Source organism: Onychostruthus taczanowskii, unplaced genomic scaffold (genome assembly GCF_017590055.1).
Source record: "Onychostruthus taczanowskii isolate IOZ18803 unplaced genomic scaffold, ASM1759005v1 scaffold4, whole genome shotgun sequence".
Lineage (NCBI taxonomy): Eukaryota > Metazoa > Chordata > Aves > Passeriformes > Passeridae > Onychostruthus > Onychostruthus taczanowskii.
The window spans coordinates 20,287,027-20,311,263 of NW_024501459.1; the positions used below are offsets into that span (position 1 = coordinate 20,287,027).

The following is a 24,237-nucleotide window of genomic DNA, read 5'->3' on the forward strand; positions in this document are numbered from 1 at the left end:
AATATTTGGTTTATGCATAGAATCTAGTCAAAATTATAAATTCAGGGCTACGTGGCTTTTCCTTTTATACACAAAAATCCCTGCCAACCTCTTTCCCGTTTTAAAAGGACAAACTAACAGCAGAGGTTATGTAAAATTTCTACTTAAAGTATTTTTATTTAATTTACTATGGTGGCTTTATAAGTAGGGATAAAGCATAGTTGGAAATGTTCATCTGTACCAAGTTAGCTTTTATCTTGAAGTTCCTGCTCTGTGCAGATGTATGTACATATGAAATAATGAAGAGCCCCAAAGCAACCATATATGGAAGCACTGGAGTATTTTCAATGTTATATTTTGATGATAAATCGTGGAATTTGGTAGCAAGCCAAGACGAATGGCAGTAAATAAATTATGCTTAGGGTCAGGGTAGACATGCAGACCTTCTGACAGTATTTTCTTCATTATTTCATCTGGAGGACAATGCAAGCCTCAAATAATAAAACATGAAAAGTCAGCTGCTTGGTAGGAAGTTCAGCTCAAATCTGCATCAGTGCTTGAATATGCAGGACTGGGTCCTTCCTCCTAATGTGTCTCCCTCACACCCCACCGTCATCAGGGCATTAACTACAACGTGTGACCATGAGCTTACTGTTACCTTGTCTATCAGTGGCACCAGGAAATCCCAGGCACCCCAATAGCAGCATCTTTGGGAGTGGATTAGGAGGGCACTGTGAAAGCAAAAAGATGTTAATGGCTGCAGACTATGGGGTAAATTCAAAACATTCCATGACCTCCTCCAATATTATCTTTCCTTATAGAGAAATGGAGTTTATTTTTGCTGCTTTGCCACTCAAGAATTGCTAGACCAACTACGAGCTTTGCCAAGGAAGCGCCGAGCCGGTTCGCCTTCCACGGGGCGCATTCCAGGGGCGGCGGGGAGAGCATCCCCGGGGAGCGGCGCTGGGGTCGAGCTGCCGCTCGCTGAACGCCCTGGACTGCGCATCCCGAAACCCTCCCGCGCTTCGGCGCGGCTGCTCCGGGCTGCTGCTGCGGGCACCGGCGCCAGCAGAGACCGCAGAGCTGCCTCCGCCCTCCTGGGCCGCGCCGGGCCGGGCCGTGCTCTCGGTCCCGCCCGCCGGGAGGGGCGGCCCCGTTCCGGCCCCGCCCGCGGAGCGGCGCGGACAGAGACGCGGAGCGGCGAAGCCCCGAGGAGCTGCCGAGATGCTGAGCTCGCCCTGGGCACGCTTCTACTCCAACAGCTGCTGCCTCTGCTGCCATGTCCGCACCGGCACCATCATCCTCGGCGTCTGGTACCTGGTAAGCGTGCCCCCGGCTCCGGGCGCTCGGCACCGGCTGCAGGGCAGCCTGAGGGGCTGCTCCGCGGCTGGGGGTGCCGATCGCAGCGGCTCGGGCTGCCCGGGCAGCCCAGGCGGGTTTCGGAGGCAGCCGCGGTGTTAGAGCAGCGAAACGCGCAGGCAGCGCCGCTCGTCCCGGCGGGCGCGGGCTGTGCCGAAACTGGGGCACGGAGCGTGTGCGCGGACAGGGCTCAGGGCAGCGGGGCAGGAGATGCACTGCGCGGGCAGGCGCGGCAGGGGCTCGGCCCAAAACCTGTGTGGGGGTTAAAAATGTGGTAAGTGAAGACCCCCGGGTGAAGGTTTTCCCCCAAACTTCGGGGTGGCTGCAGCACACGGGCCCCGCCGGTGTATTAGCTCCAGCAAGGCTGCCCGGCCCCTGGACACCGCGCAGAAAATCATGTTTTATCATCTCTGGTCGCTGTTTCCTAAAGCGTTCGGGTGTTCTTGTCACTGCTGTCCCCTGTGTGGCAGGTAATCGCTTGGCAGTAGCGTTTTGGTCTGCATGCTAGAGCTGAAACCTTGCAGGCAGGTGTTGGCAGGTACTAGAAAGATATCTTTCTTCTGCGGGGATTACGGGACACGAGTGAGGAATTTACCCTGGAGACACCAGCGTTATCATCAGTAACCAAAGGCTGTTTGGCGCTCAGTTATTTGGCCCGGGGAAAGACTCGGTGGGGAGGAGCCGCCTTAAGCTCTCAGTTCCTCTCTGGCAATTGTTTCCCCATCCTTTGCAATGTGGGGAAAGCAGTTTTCCCAGAGCTGGTCCGGCTGTAGTCGCAGGGTTTTCAGAACAAAAAGAATTTGTTGATTGCTGTAGGTAACGTAGATGCTCTTCTCAGCCTGCCCCGTCTCTGGGTGTGAGGAATCAATCTCCGTCTGATGGCAGGGCTGTGCAGAGCTGTTTGCCAAGCATCATTTTTCAAATGACTGCAGACGGAAGCAGATTAGACCCGGGCTTATTTGCTAACTACTGAAATTCCCTGCAGAAGCAAGTGAAAAATGCAGGGTTGCCTCCACTGTAGGACAGCTCATTAAATAAATTCAACCCGTGTAATAAAAAAGCTAGGTTGACATTTATGTCCTAGAAATCATATAAAATGTTCTATGTCCTGTAAAATATGTATTTCACCACTGAGAAAATTGTGCATTAGTTGAACCATTTCTTGCTCCTGGTTTAATAAAAAATGGTTAATAGCAACATCACCAATACTGACAGAATTGTGAAAGATGCCTCTCTTTGCCTGGCTGCAATTAAGTTTTGCTACGTTGTAATATGACCTGAAAGCTTTTGAACATTTCTTCTAGGGGGCTTATTATTTCTTTCAGCCTTCAGCTGAACGAGGCCTTTTCACATTGGTTCCACAGAGACAGGATACAGATATTTTAGCTGTTCAGTGACCTAAAGTTATTTGAGGAAGAGGGAAGTGCATCACCTGGGCTTGGATATAAAGAAAAGTCTGATAGCTTTTTAGACTGTTACCTAATCTGTTATAAACATTTAAATACCAGTGGGCCAATGTCACATAGTATTTCACTGCAAAATTTGGTCATAAATGTCCTTTCCTATGAGCAGGTATTTCCTGATTTACACCTCTTCCTTCTTTTGCTTTCATAACTTTTTCAGGGTGTATTTCTAAATTACTTCAAACTGGTACAGTACACATTTCTTTCTGTGCCTTTTTCGCTATTGCAAGTATTTGAATTTTAAATTTAATCTTTAAGAATATATAAGAATAGATATTTAGATGTATGTAGATAATAAATGCTAAACCTTTTTTATTATGTTAGGAAACAAAAAGTAAGGAAGGAGTAGCTCCTTGAATGAATGGCCCTGGTTGAAAGATCTGGTTGATAAAGTCACATACAAATTGATTTATTTGGCTCAGAAGAACAATTATGGTTTGGTTACATAACCATATAACATAACATATAAAACCATATAACATAACATATAAACCCATAACATGGTTTTATTACCACGTGCTGTTGAGGGTTAACATAAAAATAGATGTTGTCCTGGTGGCTTTTTTTTTCTCTGCATGTATTTTGGGTGATTGCATTACTCCAAACCACACATGACCTACGAGCATTACTTCAAAGTTCAAAAACCCTCTCTCAGTTTTTGCAACACCAGCATATATTCTATATATGCTTTGCCATTATTCCTTACAGGAAATTACTTGAGGAAAAACACCAACCTTGAGAATGAATAGTTTTCTTGTTGCTCTTTCATTTCTCACTACCTGTGAGCTGTAAGTTTTATTAATTCTATGACAACTAATACAATGATTCAGTAGTAGAAGCATCTGAAGGAGGAAAAAGCAGTAGCTTAGAAGTTTTGGCAGACTTTTAACACAACATTTTCACAGTTTTGCGTTAGCACAATTTCAGGAGGCAGAATTTAATTTCTGAGTAAATGTGGAAAGAATAGCAGGTGAGATGGAATTCATCTTCCCATAGCAACCCTCTCAGTGCCACGCTGTGCTTTGGGAGCTGGAAAGGTGTTGGTAACACACCAGTGTTTTTTCTGCTGTTGAGCAGTGCTGGCACAGCATCAGTGCTGTGTCTCAACATTCCACGCCCCATCAATAAACTGGGGACCCTTTAGTTTTAATGTTTTAACTAGTTTTAATGTTTTAACTGGGTGTTTGGAGTCCTACAAATAGCTGGGAGAGTGGGAAGCCGAGTGCAGGTGGAGTCATCAGTGCTGCTGTTGAGGGAGTTTTCCCACAAAAGTGAGGGGCAGGAGCAGAGAGCTTTTCCAAGGCAAGCACAGCAGCCACAGACACTTACAATAGTCACATAAGTATCAATAGCTGGGAAATAAAAATTTAACTTTATTTTAGAACATGATGGATCTCAGAATACTAATGTTTCTATAGCTCTTGTGTTTCAGTAGTTTCTTCCTGGTAGAGCCATTGGTACTACATCTAGAGCAATATAACACACCGCTGCATGATACTGCAATATAGCATAATATTGCAATATACATAAAGTCACTGAGCACTGAGGTACTTCAATGTGAAAAGTGATTTGTTAAGGTTGGAGTAGCCAGGGGAAATTTCCTGAAAAGAATATCTAATGGGGTTGCAGAATAGCCCACACCTCAGGAACTAGAGTGCTGCCTTGGGGAGAACAGCTTAACAGGGGGTGCTGCAATGTTAAATACAATTATGCTAAGGCTCAAAATGTCAGCAATATGCTTGACTGGGGATTAATGTTTATTTAAAACCTGAGGACCAGTTTGGTTTAGCTGGTATTAATTTTTGAATTTTTATCTGAGATGGATTGTACACTTTTCTATGTTATAACATGAAATCAGAGGTCACAATAGTAACGCAGAAACATTTTAGGGCACAAAAGTCTTACAAGTGTTGTATTTAAAAAAAAAAAAAAAACAAGCCAAGTGAAATTAGAAAGTCACTTCCCATAGCTGAATTTTGTCACTGTGCTGTTCAGGACAGTGACAACGCTGAAATGAGCCAACTTCAGTTCTGATCTCCAGTGGGTGCTGGAGTCTGGGGGAAAGCTGGCATTTCAGTTTCCAAGTGCCCCAGTCATTGCTGGTGAGTCAGAATAACAACACTCCTGTCAGTGACAGCATTTATAAACACAGCGTGTCTTCTTCCTGAGGAAATGGACTCCACTTTCCTTGTCTAAAACACAAAGAAGAAACAGCATCAGATATGCTGACAGTGTCATGGAAGGATTTTCCGCTCTCCTGACAGTGGCAGTGGGGTTTCTGCACACCCTGAGGATCCACTGACACCATCTGGGATAGCAGGAATTCTGATTATTTCTGATTGCTTTGGTGGGGAGAAGATGAAATTGTAAGGTATCAGTTAAAGAAAATAACACAATAAAAGAAGGAGCCTTCTTCTTTGAGCTCTGTGTGCCCAGTGCCTCCTGCTACCTGCCTCAGGGCAGCAGAGCCCTGGGCCCAGGCTGCTCCTCGCCGTGGTCCCACAGACCCCCCAGAACCCTGCAATGTCACCTGTAGCACCTCCAGTGCCAGTCCAGTGCTGCTGGCCCTGGGAAAAGGATTCCTGCAGAGCGGGGCCTGCTGGGGAGCCGCCATTGCCACCTCAGGCCGCTGCCCTCACTCTGCCCCGAGGCCCTGACAGTGAGGGGCTAAAAATAAAAACTAATGGGAGGCTGAGAACCTTTTATAACCACAAGTTATCGAGTCTTGTGGCTCTCACTGAAGGATGTGCAGTAAGAACATAGATAGAGCAAGCTGAAGCTTTTAGCCAAGGTAGGTTAGATGTTTGAGCTGCTATTTGTGGAAAGCTCTGCATGAATTGCTAGTTGTGACAGTTCTGGATTTTTCTGAATATACTGGTGAAAGCATGTCTAATGTCCATCTCTGTCCCAGTCATCTTTTTTTTAATCAAAGGATTGAATCCTAATGATGAAAAACTGTACTAGTAGTAGACTTATATTGTGAAGGAAAAGAAAAGCACAACGTGCTTAAATCAGTCTTACTGATTTAAGGTTGAACACCCTGAGAAGATTGGTAGAGTGCACTTGATCTGATGTCAAAAGGAGAGTGAAAATATTTATTTTGTGACTAGGCCACTTTTATGTCCTGGCATTTTTCAAGCCTCATGCAAAACAGCATGTATGTCAATGTGCTTAAATACCAGTTAGAAGATTTCAGTAATCTTGTCTTACTTGGCAGCGGGTAGAGATCAGCAGTGACTGCTCATGTAAACAAAAAAGCTGCTGCATCTGCTCTCCTGCAAGCTTTACACTGCCTTCAGCAAAGAGTTGTGACTGAGGGTCCCGTGAATAGGTTGTGAAGGCTTTTTTAGGGAAAAGAAAGAAATTCTAAGAAGTTCTTGATTATTTTCAAATCTGGGAGAATCAGGAGATTTTGAAAACTGAAAAAAAGAACTGAAGTTGTGAAAAGAGCAAAATTACACAATCAGAAAGCCTGATGTGTTATCTCAGTGTCAGGTTGTGGGAATTTTCATGAACACAGATATGATGCCTTGTGTTTTACTTAGAAAATTAGCTTGCTTTGTCTTTATATGGAATGAAGTGGGCTAAAAAGAAAGGGTTTTCAACTTTATGTGTGAAGGGCCATAGTAGCCAGCTGACTGAAGGCTCAGTCCCTTCATATCACCCAGGGATGTTGCTTCCCGTGTTGTGCCAGTGGGATATAGCTGGGGTTGGGTGGGATTATCCTGCAGCACAGCCCTTACAACCTCCAGTGACAGCCCAGTACTGCTGGCCCTGGGGAAAGGATTCCTGCAGAGTGGGGCCTGCTGTGGATTCTTCAGGTGTTTGCCCCTCCATGGCCCAAACCTGGGCTGTACATTCAGGGGAAAGAGCTGGGTGGTGCCAATGACATTCCTGATTCCCATCTCCTGGTAGGAGATGCAGTGTCAGCAGTACATGAAATTTCTCCGCTAGCAAGTGAAGGTGTCATAATGTGAAATTAGTTGAGATTCCCAATTCTTCTAATAGAAATGGCTGAATTGATTAAATATTTATGTCCCAAGTGCCATGTCTACAAAATGATCATTAGTTTTTCTATTGTCTGTACTTCATAAGATGAAAGACAAGATAATGGAAAAAAACCAGTAACATTCCCAAGTAACTCATTACTTTTCCTATGCACATACTTGCTATTGTGGAGAGTGGAGAGAAAACTTGAAATTCATTATGAATAAAGGAGAATATTAATCTTACTTTTAAAGGCTCCCCTGATGATTGATGTACATGTTGAATATCCAACTGAGACTGGAATCAAAGGAGGTTCGGGGTGTATGCTCTTGGACTGGATCACATCCATTTCATTATCTCCAAGACAAGGGGGGAAAAAAGGACTGATTCTGCACACAAATACCTGCTCAGGCCCTGTATGGTATTTTCTTAACAAACTGAAAGCATATGTATGATTAATTTTAGGTATGGCATAGCAAAAAATAAAGCCTAATAATGATCATTAGCATGAACAAAATGATCTTAGCTGAAGGACCTTCTCAATAACCAAATTCTGATTGTAACTTCTCTAGAGATACATTGTTAAATAATTTAAGAGATTATTGTTAAATAATTTAATTCTTCAAGAATGGCATCAGGAGAACTTCTTAAAGAACTCTTTCGTGCTGTGCACAGGCCCAGGTTGGTTCCTGCAGTGCAGGACCTTATCCCATCTTTTTTCTCCAATTCATGCTTTAGGCCCTCTTCAATTGAATTACAAAATAAAGGAACACATGGGAGGAATTTAAATGGCACCATCCATAAAATTGCTTGCAAAGAGCCTAATCACTTACCTGTGTGTGACAGAATCCATCCCTGAACACGCTAAAAGGTTACCTGAACCTTTCATGGGTTCATTGGTACACCATATCCCAAGTTTTACCTGTGCTTTCTGCTCTAGGTAAAAATAGCTGGGCGAAAATTTGTGTTCCCTGTGCTGCAGAAAGAAATAGAAGCAGCATTTTATTAGTTTGTCCCAGACCCTGTCACACATCAGTGTGACATTAAAACATTTATTAAAATTGCTTTTTCATGCCAAAACTTTTAAGTCATTGGAGGGATAAAGTTTCTTGAAAATGTCTTTTGGGCAGCCCTTGCACTTACTGGACTGTTTATTAGTCTGTGACACAACACAAGGATTTATGAAAATGTCTTTAAGCTCTAATCCCCTAACATAGGCAGTTTTTCCTATATCCCCAAATACCACCCAGATATTTCATAGAGTATGTAATCATTGCAATGACAGCTGATAATCTGCATCAGTTATTTTGATAATGACACAGTTGTCTCATGTAATCAATACAATTATCATCTCAGAAACTGCAAACCTTTGTGAAATACCCATTTTTTCTTATTAAGGCCTTCAATTGGATAATAAATTCCCTCCAGTTAGAAAACAGATGGTTGATTGTAAGAGGAGCAAAGTTTACATAAATGCTTGTTGAAGGAAAGAATCCCATTAAGAGTTCAGTATTCTATAATTGCATTTGGGTTTTTATACAAAAAATAATGAATATATTTATAGAAAGGAGAGGAGGTATTACATTAATCAAGTAAAATGTGTTTGGAAGTTCTGTTGAAGGTTAATATGCATCTCCTAGTGAGCCAGAGGAGAACACATTAAGCTTCCTAAACTGATCGTTGATTAGACTGACGTCAGTGAAAATGCAATTAGTCTTATATATTCTTGGACATATGGAACGGATGTTGCAAAATAGCCAGGAATTAATTTCCTTGATTGCTTTCTTTTTCTCTTGTTTTATTGTGAGGCTTGTGCTTTGACTGTAAAACTCTGGAAGTTTAAAGTGGCAGACGCTTGAAGATGTGCAGGGCAATTTCTGTGCTGTTCTCAAGCAGGGCTGGAGGTTTAAAGTCCCAAATCTCCAAACAGCAGAATAAGAAGCAAAAACCCACACTTGTGTCTGAAGGCATTAGAGAGTGCTGCTGGTCAGTGTGAGGTGAATTGCCAGGGAGGCATCCCTGAAGAGTTAATACGGACTTGAGCCTAGCACACTGTTCCTGCACCTCCTGAGGGTCAGCTCTTTTGCAGGTGTCTGCAGTCAGCTCTAGCTATTGTCATCCTGGTACTCGGCCTTGAAAGGGGTTTTGAGAGTGCTGGGACTGCTTTTCATTTTGTTGCTGGCATGTGCTGAGCAAGGTCTTGTTCTACCCAGAAATACATTAAGCTGCTTAAAACAGACAGGACAAATGCTTTTGGCAGAAACACAGGTTTGTGGGAGATTTTCACCTTGCAGAGATGCATTTCCCAACAGTGAAACAGCTGTGGCCAGCCAGACAGGATACATGTGATCGTGTTCTTTACCATTTCTGTAATTATCTGTACTGTCCCATCCTTCCACTTCTTCCTTGCATAACTAAATCCCTGCCTTGGCTGCAGAGTGCTTCAAGGGTGCAGTCACTTATATGGCTTCTGTGGATATTGCTTGTGGTGGCTACATAAGAGTGATGGATCAGTGATTTGGTGTGTTTTGGTGTTGGTTTTTGTTAGGTTGTTTTTTAAATGAAGTGGTTGTATGTGGCTTGCTCTCAAAAGCAGAGCACAGTCCTCTCAGCAGTGCAGTGGCCAAGTCCAGGGAGGGTGGAGGGGGCTCTGAGCACGGACGGGGCTGTGGGCTGCTGCAGGACACACAGTGTGCTGGCCAGGGCCAGTGGGTGCCTGCACAGTGCAGCCCAGCTAACAGCTACAGCGGTGCTGCCTGGCCCATCCTCTGTCACAAGTCCACACAAAAGTCTAGACCTGTGGGAGCTGCCACAACCCACTTCACAGTCAGACTTCAGCAGGTCTGCCCTCAAGCTTTCACAGTCAGCTGCGAGGCTCAAACATGCATTTTTGGAAGTCAAGGGCAAATGCAGAAACCAAACAAATCCCAGCTGAGCAACCCTTTTTCTAATAAGGTTTTATTGCATACCAATTCTCTGCTAGTTCTCCACTGCATTCTGAACCAAGATGACCTTTAGGAGAAATTGTGAGTTGATCTGGCAATGTTGTAAGTGATTATGTTTCTCCATAAATATTTCCCTAGAAGTCTTGCTGGGCAGAAGACCTCAGCAGTCATTCTCTGGACTTTCCTTACATACAGGGTAAACTTTCTTTAAATATGATGGAAAAGCAACAAAGACTCCACTGATAAATTTGTATACAAAAAGCTTATTTCCTTAAATCAGGGAATTAGAAATTCCCAGAAATAAGATGTAAGATTAAATAATGTTATGATCCAATCATTAAAAATTATGTAAAATTATGAAAGAGATGCTTCTGCCCAAATTAAGGTGCAAGCAAGACCATATGCCAAAGTCAGTAGTATGAATTTTATTTAACAGCAAATGGGAGGTAGAAAGAAAAAGAAGGAAATAGAAAAAGGAGATGGGAGAAGAAGAGCATGACAGCGAGACAGATTAAGTAGAAAATATCACCACTCCATGGATCCTGATGGTGTCCTATTTATCCTGTTCTTCTGGTCTTCTTGGTGGTGAGGGTGCCTCAAAACACAGAGTTCAGTGGATTAATGTACACTCAGGCCAGCTGGGAATGCCCAGGGACCTCTCCTGCAGGAACAAGTTTGACACAGTCTCTTGCCACAGACTCTGGAGCAGTTGCACCACTTTGCATCACGTGCAGGGCTCTGCTGCAAGGCCTCAGGAATAAGTCTGGGGAGCACTTTGGGGGGATCTTTGATGGATTTTGGCACCCCCTCAGCTGCCTCTCCTGAATGTCCCATGGATGTGGCCTGTGGGGCTGGTGTAGGGGAGGATGGGTGTTCACTGTCTCTGACCTGAGGTTATGCCACCCACCCAAAACTCTCCTCCTGCCCCTTGGTTGGGGGGCAGTCTGTGCAAACTCAGCAGATGAGTCTGTGGGCTGTGGCCTCCCCCACCTCAAACCCAGCCAGAGCTGGTTTTCAGGACAGCTGCTGGGTTTGGCTTTCTGGGGGATACTTCATTCTCAGTCTTGTCTGTCTCCTTTTCCCTAGGCCTGAGATGATTGAACATTAGTGTCACCTTTGTCTTATCTCAAGTTCCCGTAGGCAGCTTAACTCACTGTCCCAAATTCCCCTCAGGAGGCATCTTCAGGGAGAGGAGGGCTTTGGTGGTTGCAGCTTCTTTATACAGTTTTGCCCTAATGGGCAAAAAGTCCTTCATAACAATATTTGAGCCATAAACCGTAACATTTCAGTCTCTCACAAGTATATAACAAACTAAACTCTGTCTCTAGGGAGGCAGAAACCTCTCATGTGCATATTGCACAATCTGTCCATCTATTTTTAAAATAAATTTAACCATTACCATATTTCACTAATAACAGACCTCTTGTGGTTTGGGTTTTAAGCTTGTTAAAAGGCTGGCAGGAGGCAGTAGTTGAGTCATTTGTATAGAAGAGTGCTGGTAAATTATTCTGGACTCCCTATATCAATTTAATCAGCATAGTCTTTAAAGTTTAGTGTCATAGCAATCAAAGCTGAAATTGTGTATAAAGTCTGATTGAAATATTTTATGCAGCTTTCTATTATATACTCTCTGTAATATGGACTTTGTAATATGCTAGTCTGAGCCTGCCTGGATGATTCTTTGCCTTCTCATAAGTAGCATGGAAAAATAGTGACTACTCTATCTTCTCCAAATTAAAGAATATAAAAACCTAATTGCTACTTCTGACCTGACTAGTGCTCTTCCTATTCCAGTGCAGTATTTCAGATAGCAGCCAGAACCATGCTTTGAGAAACCACACAGGGAGAAAGAACAGCTTGTTCAGGGACAACATTTTAGTTTATTATCCTGTAACGTTAAGGTTTGGCAGTCACCTGAAGCAGGAAGGCTTATATTTTGTTTTTCAGATCTTTTGTGATGTGACTAAACACTTGCATTTCCTTTTAATAAATAGCTCATCCTTTTCTGAATTCCTTCAACCTTTTGGCTTCAGTAATAATGCCTGATAATGAGTTTCACTGGTCAAAGGAGTGAAGGATTCCCTTTTAACCCAAGTTCAAGTGTCCCTCTTTCTGTTTCTGTTCAGTCTGTTTTGCTCCATGGGATGAAAAGATAGTTGAGGGTGTCTGGGTTTCTAAGTTGGACCACTCATTAAGCTGTGCATCACTGACACATCCACAGCTTGTCCCCAAGCACTGGGAAGTTGAAACATTTTCATTAGCATGAGGCAGAAGGCTTACACAGCAGGAAAAAGAGAGAGATGTCTGCTCAGACAGCCAGGGTTCTCCTGCTCCTCCATTCCTGGAGTTCACACCGGTGGCTGTGCTGTGCTCAGATGTAGCTCCTGTGCCCCCACAGGGAAAGAGATTGAACCACTGCTGTGAGACTTGTCAAGAAACTTGGGTACACAGAAGGGACATCTTGTTTCTTGTTCCTTATGTGCTATTTACCTGCTCTTCACAGCACTCAGCGTAAAACCTTTATTGACAAAATTGTCTCCTTGTTTCTTCTTCAGTCAGGGTTCAGAGAAAGCCCCCAGTGAACACTTACAAACACAAAACTTTGCCTAACAGGCAAAACCTAACAGGGAGACAGAGAACAGACAGAAAAATCTTCCTATATGGGGCAATAAACCTTAATTCAATATCTACACTAACAGAAGTTTGGAAAAGGCACCCCAGATAGTGCAAATCTACCATGAGATAGTTAAATCCTGAACCTGATTTTTTTTGCCTTTGTAGAGTTCTTTTATCCTTTTGATGAACAAAAGTGTTCTTGCTTTTATTAATATCTTCTATGCCTAAAGAAAAAATGAAGAAAATATGCAAGGAACATGTCTAGTGAAAAGGGAAGGGTAGATAGGGAGAATTAGACATTGAGATACTTAAATAGACATTTCCCATTCATTCTTACTTTTTCTGATAGTGATACTGATTTCAAATATCCAAGTGCTAGAAAATACTCTTCTCTTTAGTTTCAAGGAGCAAAAGTAGTTTAAGACTGGTGTTTTGTTTCTATCATTTTTCTAAAGAACAGGTACCTAGACTCAAAATTGTCTTGAATTTTTTGGAGACAGAGAAAAAGGTACATGGGTTCTTCTTGAGATTTTCTTAAGTTTTACTAAAAATGTTTAGGATTTCTTACTACTAAAATTAATGTCCTTGGCAATTTGCTTCCTTACTATCTCTGGAGGGGACAACAAACTAAACCATGGCAGTTTTGTGGGATACTAAAAATATGCTAGAACTCCATGTGCCAGTTCCTACATGTTACTGGTCTTCCCAGTGTCATGAAACCAGCTCTGGACTGTAAAAAGGGGCACAGGCAGGGAGTTACTTCTCCACCAATGCTGAGATTTAAGGAGTGTGCTTAAGTGGATCTCTCTTGAGTTCAGTGAGGCTGAAAACAGTCACAGAATTAAAACTGTACGAGCATCTTTCACCACCCATAACACTCAGACTGCTGCATGCATGGATTCAGTTATAAATTGAACCCTCAATAGAAAGAAAAGCTGGGGGGGGGCTCTTTTTTCCTGTAAATATAGGTATCTGTCTTCACTGCATTAGAAAGTCTTGGGAGAGCTGTAGTAGAATATTTGTAGAGGGGAACTTGTAGGCTTCAATAGAAACATCACTGTATTTTTAATGCAGTGTATCGATTTAAAGTGAGCATAATATTTCCTCTTCTATACTCCTTTATCAAAGCTATTTTATTTTGACTTTTGACTGAAAGCCATTGTAACTCATGGCAATTCTTTCAGTGTTTACAGACATTTATGTAAGTTGCTGGCACAAGCATTTCTCTGTCTGCTTGAGTTAGGGATCATCAGTAGATTCATCATAGATCAGTAGTTAATGGCGTGCTCTTAGGAGCTACTGCAGCTAATTTTATTTTAGATAAGCTGGGATAGATACCATGCAGCCGCACTTCTACAAAAGGTCTGAAATTATAGTGATAATTGTTTTCTGATCACCTGTTGCTGCAGTGGTTTCTGACACCTTTCCCCTGCACTTTATTCCCATGGGTCACCACAGTTCACTGCTGACCTCTGTAACAAATGACATGGGAAAAGGGTGACTCATTGACTGTGGAAGTCTGAAATTTTCATGCATTATATAGTTTCTAATTGCTGGACGCTGCCTTTGGAAGACATGAGGTTGTGTCCTTGCATCCTGACCACTGGACATCCTCTCCAGCAGAACTGCCTCACGCTGTGCTTGAGCTGCTGGTTCTTTATCACAATGCAGGTGGAAGCAGCGTCAGTGGCTGTGGTCAGTCCCAGTCTCATCTCCTGCTGCCTGTGCTGCTCATGCCTCCCTGCGCCTTCCTCACACAGCTGTTGCTGTTTAAAGTGTCTTCTACTGAAACCTGAAATTATGTTTTATAAGCCCACAGCAGGAACTCCAGTTACTGCTCCAATATCTGGATGTCTCTTTTATAATATTTCCTCTTTCTCCTTGGCTTCATACATTCTGTGGTCTCTATAAAGCAGTTATTTTCCTTGCCTTCATTGATTTAAAAAGAGAATGTAATTCCATCTGGCTGCCAGAGAAGATTTTGGGATTAAAAAAAATATTTATTTTATTTCCATATCAGAATAAGGGCACAGTTGGGCATTTTTAGGACTTTCTGTAGGTTCCTTGTCCAGTGTGTTGTTAGGGCACTCTGAACACCATCCTGCAGGGACTGAGCCCAGAAGCAGAACTGGGGCTGATCACCACCAACCCCAGCAGAGCAGGTGATAAACCAGGAAGGCCAAACAAAAGCAAAGAGGGCTGGGACCAGGGACACAGCTGGAGACAAGCTGCAACATGCCTTTACAGGCTCCTCCCTGGAAGCACGGCTGGAGACTGGTGTGGTGTACCACTGGGACAGAGACTGATGACCCCAGGTTGACCTGGATGGGGTCCTGGGCCATGGGCAGGGTGTGGAGAGGCCCAGGCTGGGGCTGTGCAGGTCGGATAAGGTCTGTGAGTGTCCCTGGAGCTCCTCTCCTGAGCCCCTCGCACCGCTGGGGTGCAATCATCTGTAGGACCCAGTGGTCACAGTTCCGACTTGATAGTTCAAATTCTTGTATTTTATTCTGATTGAACACCTGTCATGGGCAGAGTGGAAGCTTCAGATAGAGTTTATTAAAGAAACCCTCCTGGTGAGTCACAGGGTGTAGAAAGGATCCCCTTGCTTTTTAAACTCCTCATAGAGGAGTCTGGGTATGGCTGGATCCAGTCTCAATCCCAGAGTTTGTCAGCAGTTTATGGCTAAAGGATTATATAGGTATAATTGAACCTTTATACAACTTATATAGGTATAATTGAACCTTTTATACAACTTTGTTCCCCAGGATGAAGGACAGCAAACCAGATACATTTAAATAAATATTTTTAAAAAATTATTATTATTATTATAATGATTAGACAAAACTATTTTAACCAGAATTCTTCACTACACAGCTATTATAGTACACCATGAAGCAATATTGAAACAATTGTATTAAAGCTAGCAAAAAAATATTAACTGGTAAATAATTATTATTAACAGATCGATGTTACGTACCCATATCAGTGACCAAGGGCCAGTTTCTTTCACTCAGCCTTGAAAGGTAACCTTGAAGGGCATCCCCACTCAAGGGAGAAGTCCCCACACATGCACTGCAGGAGGGGGTGTGGTAGAAGACCCTGCTGTTCAGGTTTGGGACTGGGTGATTGTCTGTCAGCCATTATGTCTCCAGGCCAGCTGTGTCAGCTCAGCAGCTTTAGATAAACTATCAGCAGTGGCACTTGTTCCTTCATCCACATATTTTAGCAGTTCTACCACATTTTCATCTCACTATCAGAATGTTTAACTACAGGATTGAGTCAGACTTGGCTTCAGCCATTGTTCAACACCAAAGGCAGCGTGTATCCCCTTCTTTGTTTACCACTGATAGCTTTGCAAACAGGACAAGTTATTTTACCCCATTCCAGGGAGAGCATCCTGCTGCAATCCTGCTGTTGTATGGCCATAGACACGTTTCAGTTTCTCCATCCATGACAGGAGGACAGTGTGTCTCACTGGGAAGGTACAGGGTTTAGCAGCTTCCTGCAACTTTGCATAATTAAAATGCTTTCTAAGCATTGCTAATTGGTTGTTACAGTGTTTGTTGCTGAAGAAATGTAAAACATCATGAAGGAAATTTTGGCCCTATCAAAAGAGCACAGGAATCTCTTTTGCTTTTCCTAGAATGGAAAATTCAGCTCTCATACTAACTGCATATACCAACAGGGAATAATTTTTTATGCTCTTGTCCTTGACTGTGTGTCCTTGGAAAACACTACATCAGTAAGTTTTTAGACGCACAGAATTTATGCATTAAAGCATTTTTCAAAATTCAACAGTCACATCATTTTCAAAACAAAAGGAAAACCCTAATGAACACAATACACCCAACTGTGCACACATTTCTGGGAGAAAGAGGGAGCAAACAAACATGTTTCACTTGCACTGCTGACAGCACAGCTGGAAAGTGCTCGGTTGATTATGAGGATCTCAAGAGAACAAACTGATAGAACAGAAAAGTAATGCATTAAAGAGCATTAGAGAGATTCCTACTGACTGCAGCAGACTTCAGATCAGGCAAACACAATCTATATCTTATACAGAATTTAAGGCAATGCTGACAATCACATAATCTGAATTAGGACACATCCATAGGAGAAAGTAGAGTGCGTAGGTCAGTATTTTATGAATTTTCATGGCTATATCTGTACCCAAAAAATATGTCTTTAAAATAGCAACACTCTATACATTTATGGTTTCTGATTGCTTGGACATTTTGAGTAGTCTTCTTAGGTAACATATTTATTACTGGCTTATATCTTCTAGCTTTCGACAAAGGAGTATAAAACAAGAACTAAGTTGTGATATGGAGTTATACATAATGTTAAAACCCAGTAAGATTTATGGAATGCAACTTTGAATTTTGATAGTCATCTGATGTTTTCAAAACCAAGAGAAAGCCAAGACAAGATCATGCTGCAGCATTCCCAACACAAAGCTATTTAACTATTCTATGTAAAAATGCAATGACAGTCTCTAACTCCCTCCAGACAATCTTTGCTTTTCTTATTATTCATCACACTAACTTAAATTTTCTTTTGCTATAATTCAAATCTGTTTACCCAGTAGATCTGTTTCCTCATTCTTTCCCCCACCTTTCTGCTCATAAAAGACTGAGAGCACCTCCCCCTACTTTTTCCTTGCTAAGCAACCCCAGTTTTTTCCCTATCTGTCCTACATTCCAGATGTCTGACTACCCTCTGTTCTGATGCAGGATCTTCCCCAGGGTTTTTCCTTGTACATTTTAGAAGGACTTTGAGTCCTTTCTGCAGAGGCCCATGGAGGGCAAGTGGGAGGATAGTTTATGCATCTAATGCCCAGGTTTCTGCAGCATTGCCCAGCACCATGTAGCCATAAAGCTGAGCTTGTGGGATTCCACTGGGTTCGCGTTCTTCTGAAGTTCTTCACAAATGTGTTTCTTTATGCTTTTTGTGCTGAATTGTGCTCTGTTGTCTGAATTCTGCTCTAGTTGGTCAAAATAATTTTAATCTTATTTCGCAAAGTGCTTACAACTTGGCATTGTCTGCAAATTAGAGAAAGGTGGAGGTTACAAGTCACTTAAAATAACAAGTCTCTCAATGATACTGGAAAACCCTAATCAATATATCTTCTTTTCTGGCTGTGAATCCTTAAATTTGTCACAGCTGTTCTTTCAGTACAGTTATCCAGCTCGCAGTGCATTCACCTTCCTGCACATTCAACCAAACCAGGTTTTCCGTGCTCATTTGTGAGAATCTCATAATGTCAAAAGGTGTGCTAAGATGCAGAGATGTTACCTACTGCTTCTCTCCTGTCCATAAAGCCTCTTAGTCTGTCAGAGAAGGAAAATAAGATCAATTACTTACAGTTTGTCCTTGATAAACCCGTGGTGATTGTTATTTGTCACCATACAAATTTGAAGTGTTAATGGGGAGACTGCTTGATTATCTGTTCTTATTTTGTTCTCACAGTCTATCTAGAAATTCATTAAATGACCTTCCTGCTTTGAAATTGCATAAACTGTTCTTGCTCTTTTCTTGTCTTGTGAACTCAATCTATTCTCAGCAGTTTTAAAAGATTGCCTACAGATCTGGTATCAGCTGGACTTGATGGAATTTACCTATCAAAAAGGACTTATCTTACCTGAGAAATTCTCTAGCCTGTTATGTCTTGAAATAACCTGTGCTACACCTACACCTTCTTGTTGCTGTTAGTAACCTGTGATCAGATTTGGATGACTTTGAAGCGAGAACCAAAGCAATAAAATCCGTCTTTCCAAGTGTACTGTTCTGAGCTTTCTTTCCATTTTCTTCACCAGTTGTCTTCCTACTTCTGTAGAATAAGCTTTTAGCCTGGCTGCATTATTTCATGCTGAGCAATCTTCTTTTCTGCAATTAGCTCTTTTCACTTCAAAGCAATATGAGCATTTTGTTCAGATTTGTTTTAAAATACAGCTCTTGGCTACCTCTCCAATCCGTTCATAGCTGATACTTGGCAATCCGCTTCTACTGGATCACTTGATATTCTTGGCATTTAATTCACTTACTGCATTTCATAGCCAAGGCCTTGGTGGTTGTGAATGTCCATCTGTGTCATATGACACAGGAATGTGAGCATCAGACACGGGGCTCACATTGCCACCTCCTCGCACCCCCCCAGGCCTCCTCATTTAGCAGCTCACCTGAACCAGCACCCATTCATGGCCTCTTAAAACACAATAATTGAGCTCCTCGTTGGTCATCTAGCAGTTTTACAGGATCTGTCCCCAATTCTGGTTCTGCCATGCTGATAGTCCTTGATTACAGCACCCATTTGTAATAATCTCGAAAGGACTTGTGGATGTGCTAACATGTTTTGTAGTCTGAAAAAGCAGTGGTAACTTTTCTGGTGTGGAATAGACTTGGAATTAAAAGAGGTAATCTACATTTTGTTTCATTTTCATGCTGCTACTTTGGGAAGAAGTCCTGTTTACCAGCTTAGAGGAATTAGTTGCAGTGTTAAGTACTACAGATGTACAGTTGGGAAACAGTCTCTGTCATAGGCTGGTGCGAAACTTGGTGGGTATGTGCTGCCCAGAGGTTTTCCATGAATTACTTTCACTGATCCTTTTCCCTTTTTCCTCTCTGTAGATTATAAATTCGGTGGTCTTGCTGATTCTGCTGAGTGCCCTGACTGATCCTGACCAGTACCACCTGACTAGTGCTGAATTAGGGGGTGAATTTGAATTTATGGATGATGCCAGTAAGTACAAATTCCCTAATTACTAGCACTCATTGCTCCAGCATTTATGTAACTGTCCTATCATTCCAGTAATTACTGTCCTTTTAATTATTGCTTCACCTTTGTATCTTGCAGATGCATTTTTATTGTGAAAGGTGTCACGACACAGTTCAAACTTGTTTCCTGGTAGTAACATTATCTGCCACCTACCTATTAGTAATCAACCCATCTGCTCTGCTGTGTCCTGGTTTGGCAGGGGCAGAGCCAGCCCTTGGCAGGGGGATGTATCCCTGGGCATGGTGCTGAAAGCCCCGGGGGAATTTTGCAGGCCTGAGGGAGATAAGGAGTCTCTGCATCTTGCAGCACCACATCCCAAGCGCCTGCACATGCACAGGAGCCCACGCTGCTGGTCAGACAGCCGAGTATGTTCCTGTCCCTTCCTGCTGGGTGTATTCCTGCGCCCCCTGTGCATCTGGCATGACTTGCACAAACCAAATACAAATATCAACTGTGCAGTCACAGGCATATTAGCAGTAACACAGAGAATCCCTTCTCTTACTGAAAGGCATCATAGAAAATCTTCAGTATAGTTTCAGAGAAGGGTAAGCTAGGCCATTTATGTCTCCTACAAAACCTCCTTTCCTTTGAGAATATTTTCTTGTTCCATAGCTTTTCCAAGTTATTTGGTGGTTTGTTGATTAAACTGTTTAATTCATATCTAGTCAAGTTTTCCCTCAATGTGATTTTGATTAAAATGTCTGTTTATTTTAATTTCTGCTCACAAGATAGTTATATTCAACATTTCTCACAGTAGTCTGAAACAAGGTCTGTTGCTAATCACACTGGTGTCTTTCTGCTCAGAATTCCCCCATCTACATCTAAAGGTTCTAAGTCCTTTCCTCATTCCTACTGAAGTCAATAAAAATGTCTGTAGGAGAAGCAATAGCCCCACACATGAGAAAAAAAATTGCCCATTGTTGTGCCAGAGATGCTGGGTATCATGTAAGGGATGAATATTTCCACAAGGTATTTATGCAAATATGCCTTGAAGGTCTACATTGAATTAATGATAAGGGGTGATTGCAACTTTGTGTCTTCATTGAAAAACCACCTACAACTTCTGACTAAAAATCTTTTTATATAACTGGATTTAAGAAAGTAAGGACCATAGTAGATACAGATGGGCTCCTAGCTGATTCTGACATATTAAAACTGACTGCCTTGTCCTAATTCTCAGAGATTAACCTTGGTAATAACTGTCTGTCAGTGTGGTTTTATATAGCTGACATCAGAGGCCTGCCAGTGCCCAAGGCTTTAAAATTGTAATTCTGTTTTGCAATGCAGTAGCTGTCAGATAAAGTACATTGGGGATTTCCATCTACACTTGAAAATTGTATTTTCTGTGTATTTTTATCAAGGCTTCTGGAGTGAGCCCTGCAAGACTGTGAAAGGATGGCTTATGGGCCAAGCAACTTCATTTCCATTTGGTGAAGGGAACATTTCACAGGCAGTTAAATTACGAATGAACAGTTGAATTAATGTCTTCTTTTATTCTTTGACTCCCTCTGGTTTGGTGCCTTACTGAGTAAAGGTCGTTGAGTCAACCTATTGACTTTTATGGTTACTGGAAGTAGCTGGCAGGAGATAATTTCTTTCTTCTATTCTTTAAGCATGACTAGATTTGTTCAAATGTAATGAAATGCTTTATTATGAGATAAATCATCAGGAAAATTTCCACATACTTTTCTGTTTTCCTGCTTTTGTCTTTTTTGAAGAAGTGTTTTTTCAGGTTAGCTGCATGCACTGAAACCATGTGTATGAAATACAGGAAGATACATAATTTTTTTTATGCTAAAGAAGATCCCAACGTTGTTATCTGTACTTCTGTTGACAAATAATAATGACACAGACACTAATAGCCATTATTCTTCATATTGATGCTCCTACCAATAGCAAACAACAAAAAAATGCAGACACAGAGTTTACATGTAAAATTTGTCACTCCCTTCCTCTCTCTCCTGTAAGAGGATCCCTCATAAAAGATCTGAAAACATCATCTGGAAAAAAACTTATCAGCTGTGTCACAGTAGTCAAATGAAGTTAATGACAGGTTTCCCTTGACTTCCAAGAAACCAGGATTCCACCAATATTTGTGTTCAGATTTATTTCTAGCTGTGCCTAGTTTATGGAGAAATCTCAATTTCCTGTTCCAGCAGTGGGAAAAATTCCTGCCACCTGCAGAGCCACAGCCAGCCTAGTGCAAAGTGCTTGAAAATACCAGTGCAACATCACTTCTAATCCCAGGATTTAGTGTGGTTCCAAGGGCATTACCAGAGGCTCCAAAGTACCTGTTTGATTAGTCAAAGAAAGGATTTACCTGAACACTAGAAAAAAGCTCTAGGCTATTTATTTTCCCTTCTATTCTAGAAAAGGAAGCAAGGGGGAGGAAAGTCTGCCAAGACTTAACCATGTGGCAGAGGGAGTACTGGAAGACACCAGTGTGTGTGGCTTGTATGGCTCTCCAAGATGTACATCTCAGAACATGGTAAAATGCTGGGCTTCCTCCTCTGCTGGATATTCAACTGAGCCCATTTAGTCTCATCTTTCTTTTTATTATTTCCTGAGGGAGTTTAGAAGCTGGACTAGGGAAAATTAGAAATGTGTGAGCTGCTCAATGTAATGCTGCTGCTGTTGAAAGACTAATAATCTCAGAGCAGGAGATGGAAAAGACCTATAATTCATTTTGACTTCCCAGAGGGTTTTGCCTGAGCCTTCTGTTCAGCTTCTTCAGACACACACAGATCATCATCCTGACATGTCAACAGCCCAAACAAGCTGTGGGTGTTGCTTGGTTTTATTTACTGCTGTCATAGTGTCAGAGATGTGTGTGTGATACTTCACAGGCCACATGACAACAAGGATTGACATCCTCTGCATGCCCTACAGAAACTGAGGGGAACTTTGACACTGATACCAGCAATTTAGGTCAAAACCTCCCCATGTCCCTGCCCTGGGATGGGCAGACAGGACAAGCAGACATCTCAGGACAGGGGAGAATAATGTGATGATATCTCAGCTGAATATGACATGCACCAGGACTTAATAATATTAATTCAAATAGAAAATTTTTATAAAGAAATCTACCAACAGCAGGCTTGGACTTCTGCTGGGGAATAAATGGAAGTGGTGGAGTAGGTACATTCCTGTCAATCAACACCTCCTACGCAGTACGAGTCCCAGATATAGGGAGGGGCAAAAAACTAGATCCCTTCCCAGTATAGGATATTCAGGGCAGCATCTTCCCCTCTGATTTTATACTCTGGAATAAATGTGCTGGGCCCAAAGGTGCAGAATACTCTTTCCTTCTCAGTGCCCTCCTCTCTTTCTCAGGGAGCTGTGCAGGTTGTGACCCGGGGGGCTGCATGGTGGCTGGCAGCAGTGGCCTCAAGCTTGCACAAGCAGCCTGCAGGAGAGAGCAAGGCAGTAATCCTTAGCTGGCGGTCAGGAGGCTCTTGGATAAATAAGGCTGGGACAGTGGAGAAACTGCCTGAGGACTGCAGCCTGCTGCTCAGCAGCTTTCTGACCCCTGCTCTCAAAGCTGAGGGCCAGTGATTAACTCCAGGGCTGCGGCAGGTGATGAGGGTTTGGGGTCTTCATGACTCCACACTCTGGGAGTGGCCTTGCTGGCTGCTCCTCCCTGTCCCTGCAGCACCCACCATCAGCCTCCTTTGCAAGAGGAGTGGCGAAGGCAAGGAAATACTTTTGAGGTGATTTGAGGGAGCTCGAGCTGCAGCTTGCTGTGCACACAAGTACCCCATGACAGAAGCTCTGCCCAGCCCCAGCAGCATCTTCTCTCCAAAGAGGCAGGGAAGTAGGATGTCACTGCAAAGTGTAAGAATTAAAAAACTCAACTGGTTTCTTTAAACCCAAGGAGAAAAAAACTCAACTGTTTTTTTTAAACCCAAGGAGAAAACTCAAAAAGCCATCTAGGACAAATAGGCTGGATAACTTCTTCAGCAGCCCCAAGTACAGCCCTTCTAGCTATAGAAAGCACAGCATGGCTGGAAAAAAATCATACACCCCTGTCAGTTTCTCATTTAATGTGTTGCATATCTAGTTTCACTCTGATTAATTGAAGCTGACATGGCTCAAAAAACCCAGTGAAGCCTTAAATGAGAAAGAACTAGCTTGAGCCAACTAGGACTTGGCATGGTGGAGCACAGTTAGGGAGACAGTGGAGACAGGGAGCATGAGTGTGTCGGACCAGATCTTCAATGTCAAGTTCATCACAATTTGCTGGTCTCTGGCTCTGAACCAGTACTGCCACAGTCACCAGCAAAGCGGAACCTGTGACTCCTGCATCTGCTGCAAATGACAATGACAGCAGCTTCCCCCCAGATTCAGGAAGGAGGTTGTTTGGAACAAGAACAAATGCATAAGCAGTACCTCCAAACTGATGGTCAGAATCAAAATACTGATCCATGAGCCTCTTTTACAAGAGGTTCAGTTGAGGTTAGTGACTACAGCAGCTATTTTCACTTCTTTTCTTTCATTACCTTAATTGTACTTGGTCCATTCAAAATAATTTTGATTTCTCAGGATGTATGTAGGCAGCCAGAGTAAATGGCCACACAACCAGAAGTGTCTTAAGAGGTGGCAGTACCTTTTATTAGTAGAGTTTATTTTGTGGATACTTCTTCCTCTTGAGGGCAGAATTCAGATCACTTCTAACAGGCACAGCACAGCCTTTACAGCTCCTAAAAACCTGGAGACTGGTCGAGGTAATGCAGCTCAAACACTGCACTGGTTGTCTGAATTCTCTACACATTCTAAGAGGAGAAGGAGGTGCCTTTGGAGAGCAATTTGGGATGCACTGAGATGTTACTCCCTCCTGAATGATGAGCAGGGAGCCCATGCCTCCCAATGCATCGTGTAGCACCCATGAGCTGAGATGCAGGAAGCCACTCTGAAGGCAGCAGGGTGTGCCAGGGTGAGCTAAACTCACTGCTGAGTGCAGGCTCCTCTCCTGGGTGAGACCTGCTTATTTTAACAGTGAGACAAAGATTCAAGCATTTCTACTGTGAGAAAGGACATCTGTGCTTCAGGGCCTTATCAGACTACAGTGGTTTGAATGTGCTCCTCCAAGTTATTTTAACAGTGAGACCAAGAT

The 24,237-nt window shown here is 42.7% G+C and overlaps 1 protein-coding gene across 1 annotated transcript in view; it reads left to right on the forward strand.

Moving 5' to 3' along the window:
• The first annotated feature begins 1,144 nt into the window (after positions 1-1,144).
• The window catches only part of LAPTM4B (lysosomal protein transmembrane 4 beta), a 59,477-nt gene continuing 36,384 nt past the window's right edge, over positions 1,145-24,237 (forward strand). The window contains exons 1-2 of the mRNA XM_041413024.1: positions 1,145-1,299; positions 18,977-19,088. Coding sequence (XP_041268958.1) covers positions 1,204-1,299; positions 18,977-19,088 — 208 coding nt within the window. The 5' untranslated portion in view covers positions 1,145-1,203. The remainder of the gene's footprint in view (positions 1,300-18,976; positions 19,089-24,237) is intronic.